This window comes from Schistocerca cancellata, chromosome 4 (assembly GCF_023864275.1).
Source record: "Schistocerca cancellata isolate TAMUIC-IGC-003103 chromosome 4, iqSchCanc2.1, whole genome shotgun sequence".
Classification (NCBI taxonomy): Eukaryota; Metazoa; Arthropoda; class Insecta; order Orthoptera; family Acrididae; genus Schistocerca; species Schistocerca cancellata.
In genome coordinates this window covers 847936868-847952455 of record NC_064629.1, presented here as the reverse complement: position 1 = coordinate 847952455, position 15588 = coordinate 847936868, and the positions used below count along the sequence as shown (strand labels likewise).

The window sequence follows — 15588 nt, the reverse complement described above, 5'->3', positions numbered from 1 at the left end:
CTCCCACAACTGTTTAATCACTAAGCAACAACATATAGACAGATTAACACAACCTATCATTGTTTACTGCACCTTAACTGCTAAAAACCAATCGATTGTGCTTTGAACAGAAGTTCTCCCACACTTTAGCTACTGTACATTAAGTAGCAAATTGTACTGTCTTCCTGACACTGTGGTAGGAACTGGAATGGTCATAAGAATATGTTCAAAAGGAATCCAACACCTGTCTGCCAAATGTGGCCAATGAAATGATCTTGCTGGTCCTGCTGGTGCCATGAAGTTCACAAATACATCACCTTCTGCTTCACAGCACTCAGCAACACAGCCTAAGTATCATTTTTCATCATAAACAGCAATAACATAGCAACCTGGTTATATGTTGCTGCTTTTGCTTCTGAATCCTGGGTCAGACACACTGTGAAGACACATGTTGTGCATGAACCTATAGTTATAACTGAACAGTCTGCTCATCTGCACATTGTCAGAGTCCACTGGAGAGACGTGATGATGGCGCCTTGTGCCTGCAACAGTTTTAACGTGTTCTAGTCTGCTTTTTAGCAACTCTTCGACTGATTTCACCCCATCTTTCAAAACATGGAATGATTGTAAGCCAGAGATATTTTTCTGTACCCAGGCAAATAATTGAAGAGGTGTTAGAATGTGACCTTCTGTAGAGTGCTGCAGACTAGCTCGTGATGCCATGCACTTAATGGCAACACCAATACCATCACATACATTTTTACCATGACTTATGAAAAAGTTCCACTCTACGTGATTCTGAAAATCATGGTAATACATGCATAAATTTTTGACATTTTTACGGTTTTTGTACTGACTAGGTGCCCCATCACTGAAGTATTTCGCTGAATGTATGTGAGGCAGCTTGTTTTCCACATATGCCTTGACAGTGCGAATGTGGGCATGAACTGCAATGGCATCATGAATTAAACAGTCACTAAAAACGCACAGGTTCACGACAGACACATCACCTGATTAACCTCTATAGTAAATCGCAAATGGCTTGAGAGTTGCTTGACTGTTGTCCCAATGATATCCTTGGATGGCATCTTGAACTATAAATGCATAATTTTCAGAAAAGTATAGTATTACTATAATTTCATCTTGTTTCAAATTATCCTTACAAAACTGGAGATAATCAGACTGTGCTGTTGCTGTGAAGCTGTGTGTGGTCAGTTTGTCCGTTTTTTGACAACACATTTCAACAAAATCTTCCACTGTACTTTGCTTTGTTTCAGGACTTGTGCGATCCATGTGTTTCCATTGTTTATAAGAAAAAAGTTCGTCGTCATCCATAAGGAGTGCACCATACAGTTTGTTATTCATGTGTTCTGCAAGATTTGCCTTACCAGGACACTTTTCACACCTGTGTGTCATGCACTGGTAGGAACTGATGTCACACACTAGCAGCTTCATTGCACCTTTGTAATCCAGACCAGAATCCTTTATAGCAGCAAACATCAGCTTAGCGTTTTGATGGGTCTCACATACACAAACATTGTGTGTGCACCTTGCACTTATAGGCACTACCCATTTTGACCGAAGATTGAAAAAAATATGATAAACCTACTTTGGTATTGGGATAGTTTTCCTTGAATTCTACATATAGTTCTGATATGTTGCACAGCAACAGTCTTTTTTGCATCTGTACTCGTACATTTCCCATTTTCACCATTATGTAGTCTTTTTTTCCAGGCATTATTCAGCTGTAGTCATTATTTTCATAAAACTCCGACAGTAGCACCTTTATTTCTGAACTCAATTGCTTACCCTGAGCCTGCTGAAGTTGTGGAAGCACTCCTTGGGTTGCTCTTATTTTCCTAGCTTGCTTTACCGTATATGTAGAAACATTGGATTCCTTTGCAGTGTAGTCAATAGACCAGCTGGAAGGTGCAAGGGTAAGAATAGCTACTTTTTTCTGGCGTGTAGATATGGTACATTTTTCTTTCAAATCATGCAAAATTTTGTCCAAATCAGAGCATTTCTGGCATGATTTCTGTTCCTTTGGAGCAAATAGTTCTTCCTCTTCCACCATTAGTGTGGCAGCAATTTTGTGTTTTAATTACATTTGAGCTTCTTGTAGTTTTCTTCTACCATAGCTGGGCCTGTCTCTCTTCCCAACTTTGTGTGTCTTCATGGGAGACAAACCAAGAGCAGTCACTGAAGTATTTAATTGCTCATCTGCTGTGGTTGTAGGTGGCTGATACTCTTAGTCACTGTCGTGTAAATGATCAGAACATTCATTTTTTAGCAGTGTAACGCACCTGGAACATAACTTTTGTCCTGGTTTCATGTTAAGTCCCATTCACTGATTAACTTTCAATACTGATTTTATATCAATTTCTCAGAGGCTACACTTCACTGTCTTCTTTGTAGGAAAGAATACTTATCCAGAAACACTTTCATACGATGATAACAAACACTAAAGTTTCCTGGAACTGTACTTCTTGTGCCCACAGGGTGTATCCCGGATCTCCATAGCAACAAATCTTGGTCTGATTCATCCAAATCATCCAGTACAAAGTGAATGCAACATTTTGTTCCATATGTTGTTTTATGACATTCAGATGCTTGAGCTCTACCAATACTTCAACTTGTTTGAGCAAAAGCACCACTAGTACACTCTTCTGCCTCCATACTGACTTTCCACAACAGTACTGACCAGTCTGAACTAGAATCATAAAAGCATGAGTAACCTGTAATTGTTGCTTGTTTCCTTTGTTGTTCCTGTCTAACAATGGCCCATTCTGTCCCTGAAAACTACCATTGTTTAACTTTCTGTTGCCTAATGGTTCCCAACTATTGCTGCAGCTTTATCTGAAACAAGCTGTCTGCATCATCACTATTATTTGCTAAATCGTGTTAAAAGAAACATAAACAAATACATATCTGTCAGCTGTTATTGTACACAAATGCCTTGCAATAACAAGTTGAAATTTTGCCACATATTATATAGTGGTCTACTTACGCAGTTTGGCTTCAATATCACTTGTCCCTTTTGTGCTACCACACTTAGAAAATCTATGTTTTTCAGGTAATTTTTCAAATTTTTGTATTTTCGTGTGCATGTAACTCTGTTTTTGTGACTGATATGGGCAATATGAGTGCTGTGTGTGTTTAGGCCACATTAAGCCTACAAAAAAAAAATAAAAAATAAAATAAAATAAAATTATACCCTTTTTGAGTGAGTTGTATTTGGCATAGAGGGCACCTACAATATGTACCTTTTAATGTATTACATTTTTTAAGCACATTTTGGAATTTTTTATTTTCCCTCAGAAATATGTTGTTGGTGTTTTGATTCATGGAGTGTGTTCTCTAAGTGGATGTTACTGGCTTGTAAAAATTTCATTGGATTGTGCGGAATAGTTTCAAAGTTACTAAGACCTGAAGTTGGGTCTGAAGATAGATTGCCAGGTGCAGGTTGCAATTTCTGGGTCACGCCACCTTCTTTCACAAACCATAATTCTGGAACTAATTGGCAGGGGAATTTAAAATTTTGTACATGAGTGTTCCACACTTGGCAGCATTGGTGTGCTAAATTTCAGTCAAATCTGAGACTATCAGCTGGAACATTTTCTCAAATTGGTTGATTTGACATGGAATGACCCAAATAAAAAGAGACCCACACGTAGTCCATAGAATGTGCTGAGCATAAAAGAATGCCCAAGCCGAAAACAGTTTGCTGATCAGAGCGCTGTCTGTGGTGCGTGTAGACATGCTGCTGGGTACTGCTGAGGCAAGGAGACTAATCTGGTTTGCTTCCAGCTGTGGGCCATGTGATTTGCTGGCAGTGGTACTCGCGCGAGGCTGGAGGAACCCACGAGTGCAGTGTATCTTGCAGGCTGAAATCAGATGTCAGCTCTGTTTGTCAGGTAAAAGTACAGGATCCTTCTCATCCCTAACTTACCCATAGTCTGCAATTCTGTGATATGGCTGCTGCTTAGGAGGAGAGGTTTGGGTTGAACATGTATTGCACTGGTAGTTTTTCAACTTTGTCTCCTATAAGAATAGGATGGAGACCACTGTGGTCTGAGCCTGCAAATCCTTCCATTGGATCCCAGATAACACCCCATGAGTCAGCCTAGCATTTCAGCAGCATTTGACAATCCAGATGTTGTGCTGTGATGCTGCTGGAAATGGCTGATGATGCTAGGGAATGCTCGCTGTAGTTGAGAGATTGATTATGGAAGGTTACTGGGTAATCATGGCTGTTGTTATTTTGGTAGCAGACAATGGTTTGTCCAATGGCGTAGAATGTAAAAAGCCGACTGCCATGGCTCCCAAGGATATTTACAGGTATCCAATCTGACAAATGCCCATGTATGTGGGGCAGATCTCGGAGGTTGGACTCTCCTGGAACTCCAGCATGTATGGAGGGGAGGGGAGGGGAGGGCCAGCAGCATAATTCGTGGAGGATTTCCACATTTTTCTAACTCTGTATGGGAATAGACATATAAATATTTGGGAACAATGCGAGTACCAGAAAAGTTAATACGAACATGGTCCCAAGACTGTTGAGGCTTCAGCCGTGGAGAACATGATTGCTGCTCTAAGAACAAGCCAGACTTGCATGTCTAATCTTAATGTATCTTGGCAAGTGTGTATGATGTTGAGTCTTCATTTGTGAAAACCGATTAGGCCATTTGTGATAGTTCTAATATGTGTAGTCTTAGAAAGTGTGATATGACTATTCTCTATACATTATTTGGTAATGTAGGGCAAAAAAATTTCCAAAGGTGTAAAATTTTCACTCTCTGTGGTTACAAGAAATATTTTCTATTTGTGAGTAATTTGTTTGTGCTGCCATTAGTTTCTGAAGCAAACATGATGGTGCTGTTGGCATCTTTGTGTGGAAGTATGCCCTGTGATGCATGTATCGTCTGTCCTTAAAGAAGCTAGATGGACAAACAGTCTATTTTGGAAGTAATGTCAACATCTGGATTGCCTTTTCTCACACTCACTAATCCATTCATATTTAATGCTCTTTCACAATGATTTTTTAAAAAGAAAGTTAAAGTTTAGCAACCTTTGAAATGAATTTTTCATCAAATAATTGCCACAGTAGTGTTATTTAGACAGTTAATACATTTGCAGTGTCATTTAGCAAGTTGCTTGGAAGTGTCTGAGAAATGTAGCTGCACACTCCTCCCGCCCCCCCCCCCAAAAAAAAAAAGAAAGAAAGAAACCTCCTTCAGTTCATTTATTAACAGTGGTTTCACAATCACTGAATACATGTTATTGATTTAATGACCCTTTGAGTTTTGAGTCATCCAGATCTGCATTCAGTGTGTTGCAGAGGGTAAGTGGTCAGGCATGAAAAGCCTGGTGTGGTTTTTTTAAGAGTGTTATGCGGTCTGCATTTTCTACTGCAAACATAAGATTTGGCTCAAATAGTGATGTTTATTCTTCACATAAATCGTCTAGATTGTTGAAAGAAATTGCTTGTGAGGTTATGCTGATTGGATCCAGAATTTTAGATCCAAAAGCATGGAGGAAATGTTTCTCAGCTAAAAATACATTCTGTTTTGGAGGATGTTGCAACAAACAGATGTAATATGCTACTGAATTTTTTGTATGTTGTTGTTACTGTGACTTGTCTATTTAATTAAATTTCGTCTTGCATCTGATGCAAACCTACGTGCGCATAAGTCCCATTATTAATGAGTGAAACATCTGCACCTGGATATATCTGGGAATTCACTGGAGTATCTAGCATCACAAGTGAATGCATTAGCTTCTGTGAGACGAATACAACCTAGTTATCCCATCACAGCTGCAATGTGGTGACACTGGAGACCTTTGATACTGACACATGCATGTTGTTGCATTACATCTCACTTGCGGCAAAAAGTATGCTATGTCCCAGTGATGACCATTGTGACAATTTTCATTGCAGTATGATTGGAAACATTCTGGGCAAACCAAAGAGGTTTAAATTCATTGTCTAGCTCCAAATGTTACTAATGATCTCTTTAAAAGCTATCAGAATTGTATTGGCCAGTGGATATAGACAGGCTTTGAAGATTAGGATTAGGGTGGTGGTGGTGGTGGTGGTGGTGGTGGTGGTGGTGGTGGTGGTGGTGGTGGTCGTAGCTAACATTCTCTTTACCTTGTTTCCACGGTAACTCCTGTAGTTCTGCAACATCCATTTCATTCAGAAATGCATTTTGAGCTGCCTTATTACGGACTTTACATCTGAATATTTACAGGCTGGGTTTTCACTGTAGAATTCACAGTGTGTGAGTGATTGAGGTGCCTTTTCTTGACACAATAAAAACTTAATCATGTCACTTATAAACTCAGTTGTTCAGACCAAAAACTGAATGACACACTACTCATCTCTGTGAATGGCAAACTACAGGATGAAGTTCAAAGCTTGGAGTTTGAAAAGGAAACAAAAGTGTGTTGCAATGCTGGATAGTTACTTTACATGTTTGAAAGTGGATATGGAGGGGGCTGTGATATGCGTCTCAGTCTTCTGGTTCTTTATGGAGTGCTTCAAATGCAGGAGCCAGTGCCAGATGTACCAACAAGTGCTGACTTAAGAGTTGCATAAGTTGTTTTTGTAACAACTGAAATTGTTCCTGATGTTCTTGTCACTCTTTTGTGTTTGCTGTTCCGTACAGACCTCTGCTCTTGGTGTTCTATTGCTGCATTTTCCATAAAATTTAATAATTCTGGGCACATAGCACATTTTAATTTGCTGCATATAGTGAAATGCATGTGAAAAAAATTTTGCCATTGCCAGTGTATTGTGCAGACAGTATCTCCAGTGGGGTGTGACATGCACACCCATTCATATGTCAGTTCAGCATTAGCATCTGAACAGTCCATCATCATCGTAATAGTAAACATAATCCACTTCCCGTGGTGTATCTTATTTGGCAGTATGAACTCTCTCCCTGGGACAAACAACAGAACAGCTTAGAATGAGAATAAGGGGAAGTGTGAATAGCCTGAAGGGGAAGAGAAAAGCCCATATTACGCCACGAACCTGAGGTGTGTACATCGCTCTAGCAGCAGCCCAAGTGTACATATTTGGGAGTGCAGCCAGGTTAACATCAGCCAATTGGACAATACATGTGGGATATTCGTGGCATGAATTTGTGCATGCACGTCAGTCAGCAACAATGTGCAAAACTCAAAGGGGAATGTCTGATTACTTACAAAGTCATTCATTTCAATTAAAATTTTGAGAGAGATTAAGGTTCCTGTTTATTATTAAGTAACTGTTATTCTCTTATATAGCTATCACGAAACTGTTATTACTGTTCTGACTTTTTGGCTCAACTGTTTGTCTTACATTTATTTATTTATTTGTGTGCTATTTCTTTTAGTCTCTTATCTACATACAAGAAGAATACATGAATTGCCAATAAGTATAGATCATATTGTTTTAACATAATTGCAGATGTTGTAGTATAACCAAGCATTTTGTTGTTTTGGGGGAGGGGGGTAACATTAAATATCTAAATTAAAAAGATGTTTTAAAAAATACTTGTTCAGACAAGCATATGTTTATCTAAAGTCATGTTTATACATCATTTTACACATGGAGGATGCATTTGTTTTTGAAGCTGTTTCCCTATTGGTGTCTGTAACCCATAGGATTAGGGCAGAATGACAGTGAGCAAAAGCCAGATGTTGCCAGACTGAATCCTAGCTGGGAAGAAGGAACAGAAACAAGATCATATTGTTGCGTCCTGCCTACTCGTGAAATAAGGGGTGCCTAGGAAACCTGCTTTCTCGGATTGATAGACAATAATTCAAGCAACTTGTATTTTTGAATTTTATGTACAGAAAATAAATGATAGTATTTAACTTTAGGAGTTTACAGTGGTGTGTCGCAAGCAATTGGCGACAGTCAAATAAGAAGTTTCTTCAGTATATGCAATTCCTAATACAAGTGAAACAATACAGTTCATAAGTCGCTGCTGTAGCATTTGTAGAATGGCTAGTTCTCCACTTGGCTGCAGCCCAGTGGAATGAGACTTACGTTCTCTATGCCTAGAGGCCACTGCTGCCTTAGTGTTGTCGTAAGGGGGGGGGGGGGGGGTGTTGGTCAGTGTGCTATTGGCTGATGTCTCACAGCCCTCTCTGCTCTAACGTTCTTGACCGTCGTGTCGCTGCTTGACATTACGCTGGAACAGCCCCCCCCCCCCCCCCCCCCCCCCCCCCAAAGTGAGGGACCGTCGTCGTATGGGGAGTGCAATAACGGCGGGGGAGGCAGGAGTCTGGATGCTGTGCTGGACTGGAAGCTGTGGCTGCAGGGGATGCCAGGCTTCCAGTCATATCACACCATTCGGCCTTCGCGCTGACAGAAAATGACAAGAATGTTATGCGTCCACCTACTGAGGCCCATAACCAGACGTCAAAGGCATCAGCTGCTGTGACATGGCCGGGTCCAGTTCCATTGGTAGGATGAGAGGAGATGGAGGAGGTGAAGGCTCAGTCCCCATGGGGTCATCCTGTGGTGTGGCGATGACACTCTCTGGTGGCTGCTGTGGCTGTGCTGTGCTTGGGATCCTTGAATCTGGGCGAGAGACACAGAAGGATCCCCGTGTACATAATAGTGGCGAATTTGATTGTGATGTTGACATTGCAATCCGTTGGGGCCTGAAATGAGATACATGCATGCGCCAAGTCGACGAACGATCTTGCGTCACGCCCTTTATGTGCTGCCACTAAAAACCCAGTAAAACACAATATCATGCAGCGTGAAGCAATACTTGCGGCCTTCCTTCGGCACCGAATGCTGAGGAGGGTGGAGCAGATGGAGCAGTGTCCAGTGGCGGCGGCTGTGAAGCATTTCTGCTGGCGATGGCCCATCTCGTGGATGCAAATGATAGGAGGCAAGAAAGAGTTGCAATGCTTGATTCCTGGTGTGTGTGTGGTACGAAGTTTGGCCAGCTGCTGCTTGAAGAGTCTGACAAAATGTTCCGATTCGCAATTTGACCGTGGATGGAATGGTGCACTAGTTAGGTGCTGTATGCCATTGCATTCACAAAATGTTTCAAATTCATTTGATGTGAACTGAGGCCATTGTCTGGCACTATAACTTCAGGCGAACCTTTGAAGCAAAAAATAGGGGACAATGCTTGAATTGTGCTACGTGACGTTGTCAAGTTCATTGACGCAGCAGAACGAAATTTGCTATGTGAGTCTACCACAATCAATAAGCGAGTGTTCCAAAAACGTCCCGCAAAGTCTATGTGCACACATTGCCATGGTGACTGCGACTTGGGCCATGCAGTGAACTTTTGTGACGTCATCTGCTCTGTTTGGGTGGCCATACCCTGCCAAGTACAGTGTCGACGCACTAACTGTTTCATAAGACTAAGTGTCCTTAGTGAAGTAACTGCAACACTTCTTTTTTCAAAGCTTTAGGGATCGACACATGTGACTGTCCACTGTCGTTTTGTACAAGAATCGCACCTTGCTGTGTAGCGAGCCTAGCTGACGTGCAAAGTATCGGTTCACTACAGAGTTCTTAATGCAATGCAATGAGTGAAGCCAAGATATACGAACATATTTTAGCAAAATGTTCAAATCTGAATCAGCTTCTGTGGCCTGTGCAATTTTCTGATAGTTCAGAGGAAAAGAATGAAGCAATTCAGAGTCCTGAGCATCAATGTGACAAGAAGATACAGCAGAAGCATCAAAGTCTGTATCAGGGCCAATCGGGAGACGTGAAAGTGCGTCTGCATTACCATGTTCAGCTGTCGGAGTGATACACTATCTCGTATTGGTATTGAGACTACAACAAATCCCATTGTTGCAATTTTTGGGCAGTTCATATAGGAACCGGCTTCGTCGAACGAAACAAGGACTGCAATGGCATATGATCTGTTACTAAATATAATTTTCTGCAATAAAAATAGTGGTGGAATTTGGTGACACCATACTGCCTCGTTCTCTGTTTTTGAATAGTTACACTGAGCTTTGGACAATACTTTTTATGCAAAAGCAATAGGCCTGTCCTTATCGCCAATTCTGTGTGAAAGCACTGCACCAATTCCATAAGAAGAAGCATCAACTTGCAACACAACTGGTTTGTCAGGAGCAAAGTGAACTAAGCATCATTAAATTTTTGAAAAGCTTCTCGGCACTCAGCTGTCCTATGAAAGGGACATTCTTGTGACATAAGCGATGCAATGGAGCTGCCATTTGTGCAACTTTTGGTATGAGCCGAATATAATAATTCATTTTCCCTACAACTGACCGTAATTCTGTGAGATTGTGAGGAACTGGCAAATCTCGTATGGCTAACAAATGTGACGGGTGAGGATGTACACCTTGACTGTTTATGACATGACCAATGACTAAGATACTGCAACTCAGGTAAAAAAAAAAAAAATCACAGTTGTCCCATATACACTTTAGCCGTGCGTCAGATAACACATGAAACAAAGCGCACAAATTTGCAATGTGTTCTTCAAGTGCACAACCTGCTATGACAATATCATCCAAATAGTTTGAACAGTTTGGTACCTAAGCAGCCAGCTGTTCCAAATACCATAGAAAAATGGCAGGTGTGAAAGCACTGCTAAAAGGCAAATGCAAATATTTAAACATGGGTGAATGAGTGTTCAAGAACACACACTTTTTTAGATTCTGTATTGAGTGGTTTTTGAAGATCTGCGTCATGGAAATCAATTTTCAAAAAGTAGTGACCAGCACCTAATCTGTCCTTGAGATGCTCTGGGCATGCAAGGGATATGTATCAATCACAGTTTTTGGATCAACACAGAGGTGAATGTGACCTGAAGGTTTGGGGAGTAAAACCAGTGGACTTGCCCATGACTAGCTTGTATGGGCGCAATAGCTCCACAATCTTGAAATTCTTTAAGTTCAACAGCAACTTTGTCCTGTAATGCAATGGGAACAGATTTGGTCGGGCAAAATTTTGATTGAGCATTATCTTTCAGAGTAATGCGTGCAAAAAACATTGTTAGCCTTGCCTAAACCTTCAAAAAAAAAATTCCGTGAATTCTTTAAACAAGCTGTCTACACTGTCTTTTGCATTGAATGCAGACACAGACAACACATTGTCCTGAATGTGTAAGCCAAACAAATCAAAAGAATCAGGGCCAAATATGTTTTCACAATTGTGTGATTGTTGCTCAGTGAAAGTCACAGTTTGCGTATGGGAGCGATACATAGCAGGCAAAGTACATGTTCTGAGAATGGGAATGTCTTGTCCATTATAAGGCGTCAGGTGCGTGCTAGTTTTAGACAGGCATGGGGAGCCCAACAGGTCACTTGTGTTACTATTCAGCAATGTAACAGAGGCACCCATGTCCAACTGAAATTTCGCACGTTTTCCACCAATATGCAAATGTACAAAAAGTTTGTTGGACTGGCATAGCACTGAAGAAACAGTTTGTTTGCTAGTTTTGCTAGTGCCTGTTGCAGGCTTTGAATGCACTGTGTTGATTACATAGGCCTTGTGACTTGATTTTTGTGAGTGGGCCAAATTCTTACGTTGTTCCATTGCAAACATATGGGTTGTATGTGTCCATTCTTGCTACAAGCATCTCTCTGTGCTTCTCAGGATGGGCAATCATGGCAATTGTGCCGTGAATAGCACTGCAGACATGAATTAATTCTGTTCACATGTGTAGAGAGCTGCTTACACTGTGAGAGAATTGTTTACATGGTGTGGTGCATGCAAACTACCACTGCCTAGTGGGCCAGTCACAAGCAAGGGACTCGAACCGAAAAATTGCTGGCTGCTCAATTGATCGACCGGCACAGTACCTGAATCGTACTGATCTAGTATTTGAACTACATGCTGACAGGATGGTCCCAGACTGTTTCAAAATTTGTTCTTCAAGTCTGACATCAGTTACATTGTACACGATCGCATCACGCAACATCACATCTGAAAATAAAGCACCACAAGCACATTTCAATTTGCATTTCTTTGTCAGACAGACGCTGCAAAATCTGTTACCCGCTTGCGATAAGTTTGTTCTGACCGTTTCTTGCAATTAAAGAATTGATACCTAGCTGCTACCACACTCATTTGTTAGTCATAGTTAGTGACTCTACAACCTGATCATACAAAAGTTCACTCAAAGTGGCGTTAGGAAATAACTTCTGAATGAGTCTGAACACTGCACTTCCTACCGTGGACAGGAAATAAGGAAGTTTCACAGTACCTGGTACGTTGTGACCAAGTGTGTTGGTTTCAAACTGTTGCAACCACTCGAGCCATTCCTCTTCTTGTTGGTGAAACTGGCGAAAAGGCCGTTTAGCACTTGGAGCTGCTGTAGGTGGCTGCTGTAGTGCATTCATTTGATTTGCCAGGAGCTGTTGGACCGTATTGAGTAATGATGCAATCTGTTGCATCTGAGGCGCCTGTACAGGGGGTGGGTGAGGTGGGTTGCTCATATAGTAGGATACAAAGGCAAGCAAGAAAAAGAAATACAAAAGCAAAGAAAATTTCTGCAATGCCCGCCTGAAAACACTGATTAGCAAAAACACTATAAGAGATGGTTAAAGCAAGTAAATACATCCCTGCAAAGAGAAACAAATGTAGAATTAAGGCACCAGCAGAACACAAAAGAAAATTTCCGTGGCCATGAGGGGCAGGGTTTTAGAATTAAGGCACCAGCAGAACACAAAAGAAAATTTCCGTGGCCATGAGGGGCAGGGTTTTTTTGAAGGCACATTGCCAGTGTTGTGCCCTGCTTACTCATGAAATTAGGGGTGCCTAGGAGATCTGCTTTCTGGGAGCGCTAGACAAGAATTCAAGCAAATCGTATTAATGAATTATATTTACAGAAAATAAATGACAAAACTTAACTACGGGAATTTATAATGGTGTGTCACAAGCAATTGGTGACAGTCAAATAAGAAGTCGCTTCAATGTATACAATTCCTAATACAGGTGAAACAATAAAGTTTATAAGTGGCTGCTGTGGCATTCGTAGAATGGCTATTCTTCCACTGGGCTGCATCTAGGCAGAGTGGTGCTTATGTTCTCTTTGCCTAAAGGCCGCTGCTGTTTTGGTGTTCTCCTAGAGAGGAGCTGGTCAGCATACATCATACTATTGGCTGACGTTGTCTCACGGCCCTCTGTGCTCCAATGTTCTTGACTGTCATGCAGGTGCTTGACGTTATGCCGGTAATGAAGGAATTGAGCTCCCAAAGATCCACAGGAATTTTGGAACTTCGTGAGAGTGGACATCTCTTGTATTGACAAGCTGCTGTCGATGGTACTGGAAGGGATTTATTAAAGTGACACAGTAATATAAGAGGCAATTTCACTTATTTGGAAGTAAGAATTAAATCACCTATTTATTCATTTGGTAACTTTCTCAGCAGCTATTGCCAGTTTATCCTGCCTGCATGCCGAAATAAAGCAAAATATACGATCATAAACGTTTGTCAATTAAGGTGCTATGTATACATATGAGACATCACACATGTAAAGCAATACATACATTTACTCAGAAATAAACAACCCTGAGTGTACCTTATTATGATACCGTGGGTTGGGAGGATCACCTTTTGTCACTATATGTTTGGATTAGGAGACTTAATGCTTGTTTGTTTGACTCCATTACTAGAACATGGAGCAGTCAGTACAAAGAATGCTTTTTGCAAACAGCTTGTATAAAAAATAAGGTGTGCTGTGAAAATACTGTTTTTGTTTAGTTACTACATTTGTTAAAATTTACCCATTAAAATGTGTGCAAACGCTCCAATATGAAAACCTACAGAGATCATTAATGATAGTAAACAATAAGAAGCAGAAAGCGGACTTGGCGTACCCCTTCTGTAGATGCTCATTACTGCCATCAGGTGTGCATGCGCGGTTTCCTAGGAGTGTAGAACTGCTGTCTATTTTTGAGTACGGGTAATGTGGCTGCTAATTCTTTTAGTTCCACCAGTTCTACCACCAGATGGCAGTTGCTCTATACCTGCTTTATTTGTGGGGGATCATCATGTAATACCCCCCTTCAAGGAGGAACAGGGATGCAACACACATGCATTCTTTTGCCAGAGTATTCAGTGCTCTTATCCAAAAGATTTCTGAACTCTCAGCATTGTCCTATAGTTCTCCATACAGTACTGCTGACTAAGAAAATTGCAACCGAGGTGGCTATTTTATTGTAAATGCTTCTACCTTAGATCCTCGTCGTAGGTCCAAGTACTGCCTCATGTAGCCTTTACCAAACCTTCAGGTTATCCTGACAAAGACTGTTAAGTTCATTGTATTTGAATTCACCCAACTTTAAATATTTGAGCGTGTGCGCGCACACGTGCACTCGTACGCACTTACACACATTTCTAAGAACAAAACTTCTGAAGCTAAACTGGAATGTTGGTCATTCCTACATTTAAAAAATTTGTAAACAAACAATACTGGAGGAGCTGTTTTGAAATAATGGAATAACTTATGTGCAGTGAAAATTGTAATGGTACTACCAGTGAAATATGTAATTAACTGCAGTGAACTCTTGGTTAAAAATGATGTGGCTATTTTGGATATCAACCAGGTTGCCGAACATTTTGCTTTGCAATTTATTTAGGGTAATACAAGCATATAGAAACTGAAAAAAAATTAATTTTCTCTTATACAAAAAATTAAGAAAGTTTAATGTTTATAGACACTTTATTTGAGTAATTAAATAATTTTTTTTACAGCTGTTGGGCCACTGACACCACCAAAAGTAGGCACGTGGACTGTAAGTGATGGAAGTGTATCACCACCACCACCTTCACAGTCTGCACAACCTCCTGCTGCAGGGACTCCAATGATGAGTAGTGTTGCCAAAGTTGTACAACCTACTGCCACTGTGTCCAGTGTACCTGTGTGTGGACCAAGTGAGTGACTTTTTATACTTTATGGTTATTCATCTCTACATCCTTCATATCTCTCATCCCCCCCCCCCCCTCTCTCTCACTCTCTCTCTCTCTCTCTCTCTCCCTCTCTCTCTCTCTCTCTCTCTCTCTCTCTCTCTCTCTCTCTCTCTCCCCCCCCCCCCCCCACACACACACACACACACACACACACACACGTTGTTTAAACAGTCATATGAGTTTATATTATAGTTTCAAGTTATTTGTGGTATTATTAATGTTTAGCCTTCGTAAGTATGAATGTGCATTTTGAAGAGAAGCAAAAATAAGTGGGTGTTCAATGGAGCACCCAAAAGTAAAGAGAATTTTTTTCTGGCAGTTGCTAGAACATCAGTTCTGAATTCTACTGCTAGATGTCTTCACTAGACACCATTTTGTATCAGTTGTCTTAGCAACGTTGGTATGGGAACTTTATTGTGGTCAATGTGATTGTTTTTGTTAGTGATTTTTCAATGTCAGTGATTTTTCAATGTCAGTCAGTAAAATACCAGTGTGCTATCCATCTGGTTCTGTTCACTGTTACGGAAATCAGCAGCATAAACCAATGCAATGCTTCAGATGGATTATGGAAAGGAACATTTGAGCCAGGTGAGGGTTTACAAGAGGTGTTCTTGTTTTAAAAGTGGTCAAACATCAATTAAAAATGAAGCACGACCAAGTTGTATCTAAACTTCAAGAATGGACAAAAAACCA

The 15588-nt window shown here is 40.8% G+C and overlaps 1 protein-coding gene across 15 annotated transcripts in view; it reads left to right on the top strand.

Annotated features, from left to right (window-relative positions):
* The window catches only part of LOC126184959 (CTTNBP2 N-terminal-like protein), a 230048-nt gene that overhangs the window by 122934 nt on the left and 91526 nt on the right, over positions 1-15588 (top strand). For all 15 annotated transcript variants that reach the window (XM_049927640.1, XM_049927646.1, XM_049927647.1 and 12 more), the window contains one exon: positions 14680-14859. In XM_049927640.1, the coding sequence (XP_049783597.1) occupies positions 14680-14859 (180 nt within the window). The remainder of the gene's footprint in view (positions 1-14679; positions 14860-15588) is intronic.